General features: G+C 39.4%; 1 protein-coding gene across 1 annotated transcript in view; it reads right to left on the reverse strand.

The window, feature by feature from the left end:
• The window catches only part of LOC117421249 (PDZ and LIM domain protein 5-like), a 134,231-nt gene that overhangs the window by 7,030 nt on the left and 110,426 nt on the right, over positions 1 to 16,775 (reverse strand). Inside the window, exons 8-10 of the mRNA XM_059026137.1 lie at positions 14,250 to 14,431; positions 9,426 to 9,654; positions 1,428 to 1,608 (exon numbers count right to left, since the gene is read on the reverse strand). Of these exons, the coding sequence (XP_058882120.1) occupies positions 1,428 to 1,608; positions 9,426 to 9,654; positions 14,250 to 14,431 (592 nt within the window). The remainder of the gene's footprint in view (positions 1 to 1,427; positions 1,609 to 9,425; positions 9,655 to 14,249; positions 14,432 to 16,775) is intronic.

The raw sequence follows: 16,775 nt of genomic DNA on the forward strand, positions 1-16,775 counted from the left end.
AAATGGATAAAAAACAAATATTAAAAAGAAAAAAAAAGTAAACCAAATTGTAAGGCAAAGGGATATTGTCAGATAAGTTTTAAATTCTGAAACATCCTGAATCTCAAATTAATTGGGGCTCCAGAGCTTTATTGTAAGAAAATACAAATTCATATTGCAAAAGTCTACTGGAAGTCATAATAGTAGAGTATTTCATGTTAGATTTTGAAATGTCACAAAATGTTTTTCGTTAAGTATATGGAAAACTACAAGCAGTATATAATTAAATATGTTAACGTAATATTATTCAGCAGGTTTCATTCGACTTTATGAAGCAAAATATATATCTATGAATTAGTTTATCTGCATGAATATACATCTACAGTATATACAGACTAACTTATTATAAGTGGCTATGCATAGTTTCAGGCAAATCTGATAAATGATTCCCAAACTACAGCCTTAGAAATGTCAGTACCATGAATAATTTAGGCGAACAGGTCTGAAAATATATTTTATAAACCAAATCAGAGGCCAAAGATCATGCCCTAACATGACCTTGACCACTGAATTTAAAGCATTCTTTACATTTTTTACCAATGAGAAATGACTATTATTTTTAGCTGACTTATGGTGGACAAAATACATTTTTAATACTCTACAATATTTTCCTTACATGCACCCTAAAAAAATAAAACTTTTATTTTATGAGATTGTGTTGATCAATTAAATACATTGGGGGTTTTGGGGGGGATTGTGTTTTAGACTAAGCAGTAAATACATATTTTTGTTATAGTGGAAGACTCCTTATTAATATACGCTATCCTTGCTTAACAATGTTCCAATGGTGTTTGTAATTAAAATCATGCATATGCCATGGCATTTAACAGTAGTATATACTATATGTATACAAAAAAAATAATTAGTTGAGCTCTGAGTACACTCCAGGAGACCAGATCTGCCCTAATTAATGGCATTCGGTAACTTCAAACAGTCCCCTAGTGCTAATTCTGATACATCTGACAATTGTATTTGGCACTTTAAGAACACATGGTTAAATGCATATTTGTTTCCCTCAGTCAAAAACAGTGCGAAAAGTGGGAATAAGGACTACATAAACAAATCTCCTGACCACTGCCTTTAAACATGACAGGGTACACTGCTATTAAAGGTACCATACTCAAAACAGAAGCTCATCCTCAAGTGCTTTACTGCGGACACATTATTTGAACTTAGAAAAAGCAGGATCAAATGTGTCTACTGAAAAATGATTTGCAAAAAATGCTTTAGCCACCATGAATATAGGATGATTCTAGTAAGGGTCATGCATCTGGTAGTTGTATTACATTCAATCACTATATTATGACCTTCAAGCACATTATTTACCTCTTAACTGCTCTAAAAATCTTTTAACAAATAGGAATAGGATGTGAAATCAATGCAATTACCCCAAGAATCTTCCGTTGGCACCTGCCACAGGTGGGGGCAAAGAATTTTTCATAACAGTGCTCACAATACACAGAGCCCTTCTCTTCCACAAAACCAGTATCTGCCAAGGAGTTTTTACAATGAGCACAGGTAAACTCCTCAGGATGCCAAGATTTTCCCATGGCCACCAGGAAAGGGCCTCTGCAAGAAAAGCACAGAGGTTCAATTAAAATCAAACAATACAAAATAATACAAATCAACATATGGGACATGTTGAAAGTAAACTTCACACTTACTATACTGTGTAAGGATTCTTTTCTAATTCACTAAAGGGTTCATGTGCAACCCAGTAATGGTTATTGATATCTATTAGTACTGACTCAAATGCTTTAATGCCATTGATATTTGAGGTATCAATCAATCAATCTTTATTTTATATAGCACCTTTCATAATGGACCAACATCACAAAGTGCTTTACAAGATGCAGTAACAACAAGAAAATCCATAATACTTCAAATAGAGAAATGCATAATACATGATATACAGTAAAACAAAATGCATAATACATTAAATACAGTGAAAAATGCATAATATATAACAGTAGCATAATACATTAAATAGCAGCAACAACACAGCAGCTAATAGCAGATGTCAGGCTTAAAGAGCATGGAAAGCAAGAGAGAACGGGTGGGTCTTGAGAGCGGATTTAAAAGCGAGCGATGGTGGGAGCAACACGCACCAAAGCAGGGAGAGTTCCAAAGAGTCAGAGCCGTGAAGCTAAACGATCTCCAAGTGTGGTGCACTTTTGCTAGGGGATATGGTGCATGTCGGGAGACCACCATATAGAGAGTTACAGTAGTTGAGTCAAGAGGAGACAAATGCGTGACAAAGCATCCAGGAGGGAAAGGTAGGGACAGACTTTGGAGATGTTTCGAAGATGGTAGAAGGAAGATTTGACCACAGAGGAGATGTGGGCATCAACGGAGATATTGCTGTCAAGAAGTACACCAAGGCTTCATACTGTAGGGGAAGGCAGCAGCAGACAGTTTCCAAGGTTCAGGGCAGCTATATTGAAATTCTTAATTTGAGTTTTAGATCCTTCTAGACCAGGGCTTCTCAAACTCGGTCCTGGGGACCCTCTGTGGTTGCTGGCTTTCATTCCAACCGAGCTCTCAATTACTTAACTAAACCCTTAATTGAACTGATAATTTGCTTTGCTTAAATAGACCTTTTTACTTGTTTTCAGCTTTTGAATCAACTTTGATGCTGGTTCCGTGGATCAACCACAGTGCGGTCTCCCCAGCGCATCAGTATGACAACCATCTGGATTTAGTTAAGTAGGGTACATCTCTGGGGTCTTCAAGTGAGCACCTTCCATCCTCTGTGTTTCCATCCACAGAACAAAACATTAGATAGTTGAACAGAACTAACTTGAACTTATTATTCAGAGTCTGAGCTCCCCCTCTCCTGCTTCAGGCTGAGCACAGCTGGACTCTGAGTCACTAGAAGGCAATGCAGACGGGCCCGCTTCGTCCTGCCGCAGAGACTTCAGACATCGGTCAGAGTATTGTGCACAATATTCATTAAGTATTTTCCTCTTGCGCCCCATTTTCATATCAAACTAGTAACTGTCACCGTATACCTATATCAAAAGCCTACACCATATCCTGCTAATTTCAAAGTAGGCGTTTTGAATGACAGGCGCTGTAGCTAACAAATGAAAGTGCACAGTCGGTGTAGGTCATGATGATTTCTGGCCTTTTTGAGCTCAGCTGAATGCATGGGCTCAAATGGAGGTTTTGTCAATGCATTAAGCACTACATTTAACCTCCAGCAAGGAACTAAATCCTTCACCGGTAGCCTAAACCACCGGGTGCCTTTCAAAAATTGGGGAGACTGAATCAATCTTTACACGACACGCCGAAATGGTTGCCGAATAGACCTATAGAGTAGAGGGAGATTTCCCCTCATCAAAAAAGTCCTGTAAAATGTGCAGAATAACTGCCATAGGGCATGTCGTGTGTTTAAACCCACGAGCCAAACACCACATCTGGAACACGCCCCACTTGTACCCATATTGGGAACAAGTAGAGGCTGCCTTAGTGTTTTGTAAGGTGGCAATCACCCTGTTTGATAACCCTAGATGGCTCAAATGCAGCCGTTCAGAGGCCAAGCCCACAGCTGCAAGCTTGATGGGTTGGGGTGCCACAGAGTGCCCCGCGCAGGTCGTGATGCATCGACAGTTCCCATGGCTGGCCGCTCAGGAGCTGCATCAGAGAGGAGAACTAGACTCTCCTGGGCCAGAAAGTGGCTATTAGGAGCACCCTGGCCCGGTCCTGCCTGATCTCCAAACACAGTGGGAACAGCGCAAGTGGTGGAAAAGCGTACAGCAGACAGGGGGGCGTGTTTGAATTGGAGAGAGAAGCCAGTTTGCACAGTGTTGAGAACCCAGGGGTCCGTGGTGCACTGGTTGCAGTAGTCCTGTGTCTGCTGTCTAGGCACAGGGTGCATGAAGGCGTGCCTGCCCCCGTGGAAAGCAGTAGCAGGCTGTCTACGGACGGGCCCGCCTGAAGAGGCAGCAGCCTGTGGCGCTGGTTTCTTTTGCAGTTGTGGCCTAGGGTGCAACTGTGCTGCAGGCTTGCGTGGTGGAGGTGGGCATTTTGGCAGAAGGCGCACCAAATCTAGTGGATTCCCTTGCGTGCTGCGACTGCTTAGCATTTCGTCTACCGCCGGACCAAAAGTGTGATCCGGGGTGACGGGAGGGTTCAGCAAAGCGGTCTTATCTCCATCCAGCATTTGTGCCTGGGAGAGCCAAAGCTCTATGCATGCAGCCACTAACGCTGCCAGGTTCCTGCCCATTGCTTGTTTGCTAAGCTTGGACAGCCTGAGCAGGTTCGTTGAACTGGAGAGACGAGGGCTTGTGGGTCTCAGCAATGGCCCCGATAAGGTGAGCTTGGTAAACTACAAGGATGCTGTTGTAGCTTCCCAATCTAGCAGAGAAAGCACTAGCTGTGTAGGCTTTTTTTAGAATGACCTCTGCATTGCTTGTTCTTGCTGCGTGCTTCTGTGCATGTTCGGGTCCGAGGCACACAATGCACTCCATGTGCCGGTCCTGTGCAGGCAGCTTGGCACCCAGACATGTTAACAATGCTATGCAATACAATAGCGTGCAATACATTAAAAAGTGGGCATACAAAATGCAATATTCTACAATTTAGCATTTACTGTTTTTCAGGTAAACATTTAAATATTTAGGAACATTTGTTGTGTAATAACTGAAGACAATAATCAATTTTGAATGTGACGACGCTATTTTTTTCTACTTCAATAAATATTATTTTTAATCGTGAATATCTTGAAATACCTGTTTTTAGACTGCGAGCTGTGAAATAAGCATTTTTTTTTTTTTTTTACAGTGAAATACATAAATCAAACACATACATTTGCCATTAAGTTATACAGCCCTATGTGATTTATAAAAAATATTTTTACATATTTAAATTGATGTTGCTTTAAAGCCCATATTTATGGCAGCTTGTTGAGGCCATCAAATTATTTATTTATTTATTTATTTATTTTAAATCATAAGACAATTTGGGGGTGATGTAAGTATAGGCGCAGTGCAAATGATTGCATTGCAGCCAGGCAATTATTTTGCATTGCTCCCTATGTAAGTGTAAGAGCAATGCAAATTAATCAACACGCACAAATAATGATCCACAATTATTGTTGCAGAGTTAGGAGCACAGAGAGCAGAAGGCGCTGTGTAACATTTGTGGAGCATGAATATACAAACCAAAAAAAAGGTCAGAGTAAGGGCAGCAAAGTCCTCTTGGCACAAAAGTTTTCTTAGAAGGAGCGGAGAGTCCATACTGCTGAGGTCACATAATGAAACTGAGTTGTTTGGATCAGTTATGCTAGTATCCTTAGGACATTATATGTATTGGCCAGCCATTTTCAGCATGACATCCAGCAATCTGCCTAGCTCTCTAGAAAAGGTGGATTGGGCTAACCCTCCAGACATTCCAACTGTGTTCAGTAGTTTCCACCAAGACCCAGTGGAAACGCCAATAAACTGAGCCAGTGCAAACTGACACACGTAATAAAGAACTATTTTTTTTGTTTATTTCCATTTACAATGTCTATGGTCTCAATACTATAACAAATATGTTTTATTTGTGCATTAGGATCTTACTGTTGTAGAGAGGTTGTGAAATACTCCCTTCTGTAGGACACGAGTAAGACTCGCAAGAACACTTTGGTGTTATGCAAACAGCGTGTTTGCATTAATTTGCACTTCTAAAAATACAAAAATATATATTTTTAAAAAGTGACATTCTCAAATCATACGTTATTGGTTCAGAAGCTAAGTAAGTTATGCAAAAGTGGTTTACTCTCACTTAATATAAATTTTATATGTAAATATGTAATTAGTGATATAACCATGGCTTGAATAGTACACATTTAACAAGGGGAACGCTAATGAAAGATGCACCAATTGGGCATTTTAACTGCTGGGTAGTGGCAGTGTCCATTTCGAGTTTGAGTCTGAGTCCAAGTCCAGTCAGTATGCTGTCTGTGGACTTTCTGAAATAATTCTTTTCATTTAAATAAGTTCTTGGCAGTCATGTTGTACTCTAATGTAATCTGTACAGACAGTACCTTTAAATGATTGCTGCCGGGGTATAGAGATTACGCTTTTTACCAAAAATTAAAATTAAAAAAAATAAATAAAAGTTCCATCATAGGATTTTACAAATGGACTCAAAATTGTCCCCAACAGTCTTAGACCTTTGAATTCTGGCCTTCAGATTTGTTGTTAAACAGTGATTTTTTTTTTGTCAACCAACTCTTGGTGTAAAAACGTGGACAGAATATTTCTAAAGGAGGGCCCACACGTTTTATGAAAAGTAAAGATGACAGGCTTTCCAGTTCCAAAGATGCCCGACTTGCACAGTGGATAATATCCATCTGACTGAATCCCCTTTCACAGTCTGCTGTTGACACTACAAGTGGGTTTACTGCTTTTAGGAGAGGCTTAATATTTTCAATATACTCCCTCACCCCTCTGCATGCTTGGGTGGTATTTAGCACAAAGCTGGTGAATTTCATCTTTGCCATATTTAATGTCACATTCTTGAGGCCAATGTGCTGGTTGCAACAGGTGCTCCATCTGAGGCAAAGTAGATCAGATGCTCTTAGAGATTTTTTTTTTCTGAGAAACCATGACGGAAAAGAGTTGAAAGTAATGCTTTATATATTGTTTCTGCAGCAGCAAGTTCAACTAAATCTAGGAACCTTACAGGTTCTTCTGAATCACAAAGACATGCCCTAATGTAGATGCTTAAAACAGACTTTTTACTGACTGAACTGCCAATTTGGATTCACTATCAATAACACTTGCCACAAGCTTTTTCCTCATTTCACTGGCAATATGATGAAAAATATTAGCACATGACTTGCAAGGTATCTCCCATGTCAAGACCATTTAGAACTTGCAAATCAATGTCAGTAGGCAGATCAGTAAATGGCCTACCTGATTTTGCTATCCTGTAAATATTCCGAAACACTTAATCTATTATTTCATACTGATCGTTTTTCATTTCAGCAGCACATTTTTCAATTTGTTTTACTCTGACCTGTCGCAGAATTCTCTCAGCTTCCTTGTGTGACATAGAATTATTGTGTTTAAATATATTTTTCTTCAAAGACAGCTGCTGACTATCTTTTGTGTTTTTCCAAAAAAAGCTAACTGCAACTTTTACCCATTCATCAGACAGGTGAACATTTTTACTGGAGCTTGGGCCCAGTGACTGTAACTTTGCACAAATTGCACATCCTATCTTTTTTTCAAGCACAAATAAGACAAGGGTATGTCTTTTTTTAAAAAAAAACTGCCTTGTGTCCAACATTCAGGATAATCTTGTGTATTCTTTGGTTCTATAACATCCCCAGCAGCTGTATCATCAGGTGATGATGCATCCCCTGAGTAATGCTCTACTGCTGCCACGGTCTGCCAAGGTATATATGTCTGTGAACAACTGGAACTTGGCACAGCTAGTATAAGCGCTGTTTCTACCTCTGTCTCCTTCTCTGCCACTGTGAAGACACTTCCATCTAAAAGTAACACACACATATTAGATTACCCACTTTGGTTTTGCTGCTACTTCTACTCTTGATAGGTAGGACTTTTGGGTTGCGGACTTCAGGAATCTTAAAAACAAATATTATTACCATTTGCGTTTCCTTCTTGCGCCTTGTTGCCTACCGAGCATTTTTCTATTACTTTCAATAACAAACACTACACACTGATACCCATTGGTCATTGTAATATTTTATCAACATAAACAAAACTAAAATTATAAATTGAAAAAATGATGTCATTTGTAAGATTTTACCAAAAATACATAACAATATTTGACCACAATAATGCCGGCTGTATTTTTTTCACGGCTATCAAGGATTTCATGAGTACTGTACAGGTAGTATAAATGCATAATTTACATTAATACCATAATTACAGTAAGGACGCTGCAGGTCATTAGAGGTTCTTGCTGGACTGACCATCTCCTGTACGCTTAAAGGGTGAGTGTGTTGTGGGGTATTTATACTTGTAAGCACTTTTACAAATGCTACTATATTGATTTTAGTTAAATAACTATAACTCCTCCTGTTTGAACGAGCGTGAAAAATCAGTTCACTTAGGAGCAGAACTCCAAACCATGTGCCTTTTAGCAACGCTCTGAAAATATGCACGATTGGCCTCAGCACTTCCTGTTGGTTTGTTTACTGCATTTTCTGGTCCCATGTTCCACCTGGTGGCAGGACAAAGGAAGTGCAGCTGATTTAGAAAAAACAGGATTGCAAAGCTGCAACATTTTTGCGTTGTCGCACTGCGACAGTATTATGATATTTAAATAGCTGGCTATGGTTACCACTGTATCTACTAACTTAATTCTGGGTTACATAATTTTTGCATTGAGGTATTTTACAAACAAATGACTATTTGGATGGAGGCTACAAATGGGATAATTAACTTAAGTGGAAAACAACAGAACAAAACTTAATTCAGACATCATATCATGTTAAACTCCTCACAGACACACTTTGGCACAGTTAGAGACTGTTATTCTATACACCAGACTTAGGTAACAGTCTGCTGTGTAGTCTGACTGCAAAAGAGGTGTAGAATGGAAGGCAATTTGATCCCACTCTTAGCTACCTTCCAATAATGGTTCCACTAAGGGCATGCACTGTAATTATGTTAAGAGAATCACAAAGCAATGTCTTTATAATCCGGCATTTGGTCTGACATTAAATTAATTAGTCTTAACTCTCTTTGCAAATTAAATAACTATACCATTACTGTAGCACACAAAAGTGAAAGCACACCACCTTATCAGGCCTATTTCATTAACAAGGCCAGTTTGATGAAATAGTATTTTTTTTGTCCACAAGTCCACCCCCCCACCCCCATACTATAGCAATGCTATGTTTGATATCAATAAATTAAAATCTAATCACCCGTCACAGATTTACGTTTAATTTATCACGAATCAGAAATATTATCGGGGTGATCTTGCAGAAATTGCTGGGATTTCAGAAGACATACGTTCAGAAGTAATTTCAGGTTTTAATAAATGGTAGATCATAATCCCTCTCTCGCTGCTCTGAGGAATATATCGGTCTCTCAGAGATCTCACTACAGTTGATGGCCAATGCTATCCAACGCCTTTGGTTGTCAATATTTTATACATGCAAATTACTATTACTGCTTATTATTCATTCATGTAAGCTATTTGATGATTACAAACTACATTTTATTGGACAAAACTTAGGAACGCCTGCCATGACACTGTGGTCAGTCAGTATGGCACTGCCATCACGTTTGATACTGCTCCTTAAGAAACATCAGTAACATGTGCAGTCTTGCATACGGAAGCACCTTTATCTGCTCTATTGCCCATTGTGGCAGAGGCTGCTTATCTAATTTGATTAATAAGGGATCTTCACTGACCTGATGACCATCTTGCAGTGTCCACACATGGGGGTGCGGGTCCCAGCCGGGATGTGCTCTGCTCTCTGGACCAGCGTGTCCTGATCTTTTGGGTGTGGTTGTGGGGCTGGTCTGCTCATGGCGTTGGCTGGGGGTGCCTTTGCTCCATACTGAATAGAGCTGTTTGACACATGGCCAGAAGCAGATGTTATGTGGCCAGTATTGGGAGCAGCCTTTTGGAATCCAGATGCTGTAAAAAATAAAATAAATAAATAAATAAATAAATAAATAAATAAATAAATAAATAAACAAACAAACAAACAAACAAACAAACAAATAACTAGTGGTAATGAAAAGAAAACCTAAAAACAGCTGTCTGTGCTCGAGACAGGCACACATTGTCATATGCTCTAGGTGGCTTCCCACTTATATTAAGATCATTATTTGGTTGCTGTAATAACAATGGGGGTGCAGGGATTTATATGTAATATACAGATAGACCTAAATAATACTACTGTGTGTCATACAAAATAATTCTTATAATACCCCTGAACGTAAAGTGATAATACTATCGTTGCAAGGTGATAATACCCAGATTCTGTCGAGTCAACACCCTGGGGGTGTCGAGTTGATGTTAAGGCAAAAGTGGGGGAGGGGTGTTAACTCAAGACAGGGGCAAAATAACAAGCAATATTACTGTTATATTGTTAACATTAGCTAGATAGATTACGTTTAGAATTAGGCATGTTTAAAATTCAAAAGGCACAGCACACAGTTGTGTTAAAGAATCAAGAAATGCAGTTAACATTTATTAAATGGTGAAATACAAAGTAAACTGTTTGCCTTAAAAAAGGGTGCTGCATAAGTCCACTGCAATGTCATTCTACGTTTAGAATTAGGCATGTTTAAAATTCAAAAGGTAAAGCACAAGAATCATAAAGGGTGCTGTGCAAGTCCACTGTAATGGCATTTTAAATCTTCATAAAACACACATTAACCTTTAAAGCTCAAGTCTATTGTAAACAAAAAGAACAAAAACAATGGGATTGTAGCTTAACAGGAAAGCGTAATCAATTGGACTCAGAGTCTGTATTGTCAGATCCAAAACTGCAGTCCATGACTTCGTCATCTGAACCTTCATCATCGATGATGTAATCAATTGTCTCTCCCTCCATCAGTGATCCTGGTCGTGTCCGAGTGCTTCAGCAAGCTAGCTTTGCAGGAGCCCATCTTCAGAGCCATCTACGGCCAGATTGATACCACAAACTTTAAATGACTTGCGCATAATATCCTCACCACGTGCAGCCCAGGCTTGTGACACCCAGTCAATGATCATCCCTCTGACGGCAGTGCAACCACGACTTCCTCAATTTTGTTTTAAAGGGTGCATTTCATGAACTATCTGCAGGCTGAACAAGTGGTGTACATCCAGCAGGTATAAAGAACACGTCTGTTTTCCGATGTTCCATATCATCTTTCACAGCCTAAGTCACATGTACCAGTTCTCTGTCGAGTATAAGCAGCCGATACTGATCATCATTGTCTGCTCCCCAAATGCGATTCACCCATTCCAGCATTTTTGGGCTTGTCATCCAGCTGTTGACAGAGGCGGTGACTTTCACATTGGCTGGGATCTGCAGCTGTGTGAACACATGGGGAGGAACGATGCCATTTCTTAAAGCAAATAAAGGCTGGCTTTTATGCCCATATGTGCAACATTAAAGCCCCTCTTTGTTCCCCCAGTGGTGGCGATCCTAAAAGTTGTTTCCTCACGGACGCTGTTCATTGTGTTTGATTTCATATCAAATCTCACCATTGATTTGTCCATATTCCCAGTATTATAATCTGTATATCCATGTTGATTGTGAAGCGCATTACAGCCATTGATTTCATAAGCATATTCTGCTGGAATTTTTTTGTCCCTCAGCAGTACCTCTCAAAATGGCCACAATACACCTTTTTTTTCCAGTTTCGAAGCCAACCATCAGAGGCTGAGGAATCCCCAACATTGTGTTCTGCAGCTGCTTTTAAGGCATATGCTTTAAGCATTTTATTGCTCACCACATGCCTTTCATTCCTTTCTTCGATCATCCAGTCAAAAACATCTAGGTCTATAGCTTTAGATATAGGTTCCCTGCCTTGAGATGGAAATTGTTTGTTTTTCCCGTGGCACAGCGCTCTCAGTTCGAATTCCTTTTGTAACCCCTCACGAATCCGACAACCGTCAATTTGGAACTCCCGTGAAGCAGCTCGATAATTTTGATCATGTTGCCGCCACCAGTCAATGACTTGAAGTTTAGTTTCAACTGTATAGCTGCTTCTTTTTGGTGGCATGTTAATGTAATCGAAAATCAATGCACAGAGCAACTACTGTACTGCACAGCTTGTTCTACTCAAAGCATGAGATTTGAAATCTCAGGCATTATTTGTGCATGGTTATTTTTAGTAATTTATTTTTTTGCACATGGTTATTAGAAACAGCGAATAATTAACATTCAGCTACAAGTGGGGGTGGGGCAATAGTTCAAACATGGGCATTGACTCGGCAGAATCTGGTACTATTGTTCAGACCCAATAAGAACGTGTAGCCCATGCAGACCCAAAAGCCGACTCCTCACTTGAAGTAATGACTCTCTCAAAGGAAAACAAAGCTACCGAAGAAAGACTAGAAGCTGAAATTATTTCCAAGAGAGCGGCCCCAAAAAGCTTTTTGTTTCACTGTTTGGCCCACCAAGAAGTTCTTGCCAGTAAGGCTTCCATAAAAACCATGGATGAGGTTGAATCCACAGGGTCCCTGTTCCTGACTAGGTTGCTCTGTGAGAGGGCATTCAGTGCTCAGCACTTTATGAAAAACAAGCACGGAAATCCCTTTAACACTGTGCTTTTCTTTCATTCACTGGTCTTTTTTTTCTCATGATGAGCTGTAATAGGGGGTCAAACACGGTTTTTATAATGAACTATCCCTGCACGGTCATCACGATATAAAGGGGGTCCATCTGCATTTAAAGTATTAAGGTACTGTGGATGCTATGATTAGTGTATACTTGTGAGGTGCCTGCCTTCGGTAACATTGTTGCTAGGTAATCCACTCCCATTGGCTCTTGCGTATACCAAACAGTGCAGTAGTTTAAGGTGCTTTGTTGGGATGAAGATAAAAGGCGGGCTTTACTTGCAAAGAAACAAAAAACGATGACTTACATATTCCAAAAGTCCACTTATTAAATTTTGACCTGACAGAGGCATTTGTTTGCGCAAATATCCCTTTTTAAAAATTTGACAACCAAAAGTTACGGAAATTCTTCAGACAAAGTGTGGAGCGATTCCTTCATCAGCCCAGCTGAGATGTGAATACTTAGCTGAAGGTGCAGAGTATCACAAGCAGGAGATTATGGAATTGGTAAAACAGTCTGGCTGCTTGTCAGTGGTCACTGACAAGTCGACTGATGCCCAATATCAGTATGGGTTACACATTGTAATTGTTTTGCAAGACCTAAATGGTGAACATGCAGCTGACAAACTGAAAGCTATCCTTGCAGATACACTTTACCTACATAATTGTGTTCCAATGCTAAAGTGGTTGTAATTGTATGGACCATATTTTATTGCATAATAAGAAAGAGTGGGTACCTAAATCTTTTGGAACAGTAGCAACACTCTATTCTGAACCCTAAAGGGACTTTGTAAAATAAGTAGTTATTTTTAATAGATGACCTTCAGATGACTCCAAGTTCAAAGGGACTAGTTTAAACAAAAGCTGGTCATTATATTAAAGTAGGTCACAGAGAGGGAGTTTATTGTATTCAAGATAAAAAGGCACATTGCTGTGATAATACCAGTGGCAGGGATGAAGCCCTACTGCTGTAAATAGTGTGTGTGTGTGGGAATGTAAGGTTGGCAGGGATGGGGTTAAATCTGTCCCTGCCAGCAATCACAGATATGGCCATTCCCCAATTAGGTAATTGATCCTTATCGGGGAGTGGCCACATGTATAAAAAGATCCAGAAATCCTTTGTTTGTTGGTCTGATTTTTGTATTGTTTAGCAATGTGGTAGTGAAGGCTAATGCCCAGCCTACACATAGTTATTCTTTTGTTTGAACCTTTTATTTTGGCTCTCATGCCTGTTTGTTTGTTCCTGTTTATTCGTTGTTTTGTTTATTAAATGTGGACTCTAGTGCTTAAAACTGTAGCTTTCTGTCTCTGGGGCTAAATCCTGCTGGTAGTCAATTCTGGGCCGTGATGATGCCCTGTCACAATTCCATTTGAACTGGTTTGTCGAGCTGTCAGAAGAGGCAAGTGCATGTTCATTTGACTACCTAGCAATGTCCAGTGGCCAATTCAGCCATGAGAAAGGTGAGAAGTGTTGTGTACTAAAAATTAGTCCTCCAAAAATGTTTTAGCCTAGAGCTGCCACCTTGAGGATTTTTGAAGAATGGCAACTCCTTCACATACTAACATTCTTAACTTGTTTAGTGTGAAACTCCTACTTCTGCTCTGCACAAGACTGAGCACCGTTATGTACAAGAACAACTTGCCAGCCCATAATATCAAATGTTAACTTCCATATACTGGAATATGCAAACTGCATGTTAACAGAATATGCCAGTGTCATATGGTAAAATAAAGTCTCTAATTAATATATGTATATATAATATGTATATGCACACACTCAAACATGTTGGGTATATTTAACATTTGCAGGAAACATTACTATAAAAAAGTCAATTAATTCATGCCTAAAAAATGTTTTAAAAAATCTTTACGGAGGTTGGAATGATCAGTGATGAGCATCTGAAGACTAAAAAATTAGACACCTTAACCTGGTGCAGAAGAAAATGATTTGTTACCTCCTGCGTTAGCAAGTTGCCAGCCTGCAGATTTGGCAGCGACGGGGGCTGCAGTGGATTTAAATGCTGGAACTGGTGCAACACTGACAGGTGCAGGTCGGGGGACGTTGCCTGGAGCCTTGCTCATGGTCTTCACAGAGGAAGTAATATGAGTGCTGGGCTGGAGTAACTCCACAGCATCACTACAAAACAGAACACAATCACAACAGTTAGTTTTTTCCTTATACACCTGTAACATTAACCCTTTGATTCCCAAATTATGAGAAAGCTGATTAAAAAGAAAATTAGTGGTTTGTATGTAGTTGTTCAGTGTGAGCAAATGCTGGTGTTCAGGACTAACAGTGTTAACCTTTAAAGTGCCCTTGTCATATAGTGTATTAGTGTCTACCAAGATGCTCATGAGGAGGAGGCTCAATTTATAATCTTAAAAATCAAGGCATTTGAAAAAAATACACATCCCCTGTCACAGCTGTATATACTTAAGAAAAATGGACGCCGCAACAGTGAAACCGCTGTGATGATGCCTCAGATTTGCCATAAAGTTTAGTCCTGTACAGAATCACAGTAGGATTTATGTACCCTCCATTCTAATTAACTTATTCAAAATACAAAAACCTTTTGGCCAACAAGCAATCTTTTATTTAGGTGTGAATGCCACCTCCTCACTGTTGCTATGTTGCCTTCAATAAAAAATAGATTAAGACAAAAAGTAAGTGACTACTATGGCAGCTTTTTTTCCCCCCCAAACAAATCTTCTAGCTTGCTTGGGGCACGTCAGAGGGACATGCTAATTCTACAGTTCACACACAAAGCAGACTGCTCTTACTTTTGAAATGTACAACTGATACAGTACAAACTGCTAATAGTTACTCTGACCACCGCAGTTTTTTTATAAGGAGGCTGTGTGGTTCAGTGGTTAAAGAAAAGGGCTTGTAACCAGGAGGTCCCTGGTTCAAATCCCACCTCAGCCACTGACTCATTGTGTGACCCTGAGCAAGTCACTTAACCGCCTTGTGCTCCGTCTTTCGGGTGAGACGTAATTGTAAGTGACTCTGCAGCTGATGCATAGTTCACACACCCTAGTCTCTGTAAGTCGCCTTGGCTAAAGGCTTCTGCTAAATAAACGAATAATAATAATAATAATAATAATAATAATAATAATAATAATAATAATAATAATAATAATAAGGGATGACAGAGTCAGTGATGTCCCAGGATGGGAAAGCCTAAATGAGTACTGACCAAATGAATATGGACTTCCCCCATGAGTACTGACCAAATGAATATGGACTGACCCCATGAAGTATGGGGGCAGAACAACAGTTTGTATGACAACATTTAAGAAGCACAGTAAAGGGAAAGATAATATAACTGTTGATTTATGAAACAATTAACACAAATTATAAATTAAAATAAGAGCATTTAAATAAACTCAGTAATTATCTTCTTGGAACAGATTGGAAATAAATTCAACTTATGAAGAGGCAAAGGAATGAAGGCTTAAGTGTGGACAGGTAAATCGACACGGTATCGATACAGTTAAGTCAATATTCTGAAGCAGGCGCACGTCTGGCTTTACAGTTTAAATACTTTGAACAGCTTTACATTTTACGGTGAGCAGTACCTTTATCATGGCTACACCAAAAAAATGCCAAAATAAGTGACAACATAATCGCCACAAAATTAGTGATGATGACTAGAGGTAAAGCGGTACAGTGCGGCTCTAAAATAAAATCCCTCGTGAGGGAAAATCAAAAAGCAAAAAAAAAAAAAAAAACATGCATTCCCAAAGCTGTGATGCAAGCTCGCTGTCTTTGCAACCTTGTGCTTTTAAAGACAGCTCATTGTTTTTGCTTTTTTTGTTCGTCTCATCCTTTCACGTTCTGCTCGACTCTTAATAATGATTGAACACCAAAACAAAATACTGTACATGGACTGGACGGCAAAAAATGCTGTATTACGTAACCGCGGATCCATTTCCAACAGATGTGACAGCGATCGTCACGGAAACGAGTTCAGAACCCGAACACTGTCGATTTAAACATACATGAATGTGGACAGGTATATATCGCAACTGTATTGGTACTGTACCGGTATTAAAGCGAGTTAGGACAGAAAGTGGTTTCGTACCGGTATATTCTATACCGAAACAAACTGTACAAGTATCTTACCTATACAAGTGTGAACAGGGCTATACTCTTCTGTGAATCACAGTTGTTACTTATTCATTACAGTAAATTAACGTAGCGTCATGATCTATCTACAGTTACATTCCTCATTCCATCGGTTTAATTCTTGCAATAGCACTGACTCGGTTGTCTGCAAAGGGACACACTGCAGTTGCGACACATCATAAATTTAATCCCAAAGTGAATATTTAATTATGTAACCCGATTGAAATCCAGCTCAATGCTGTACCTTGCACTACATTTGATTTAATCCACTTTTGGAATAAAGAACATGATGAAATTAAATAACTGTGTGTGTCCCTTTAAATCAAGTCCTTTACAGTTTTTTTTAGCTCCT

This window comes from Acipenser ruthenus, chromosome 1, assembly GCF_902713425.1.
Source record: "Acipenser ruthenus chromosome 1, fAciRut3.2 maternal haplotype, whole genome shotgun sequence".
NCBI classification, from domain to species: Eukaryota; Metazoa; Chordata; class Actinopteri; order Acipenseriformes; family Acipenseridae; genus Acipenser; species Acipenser ruthenus.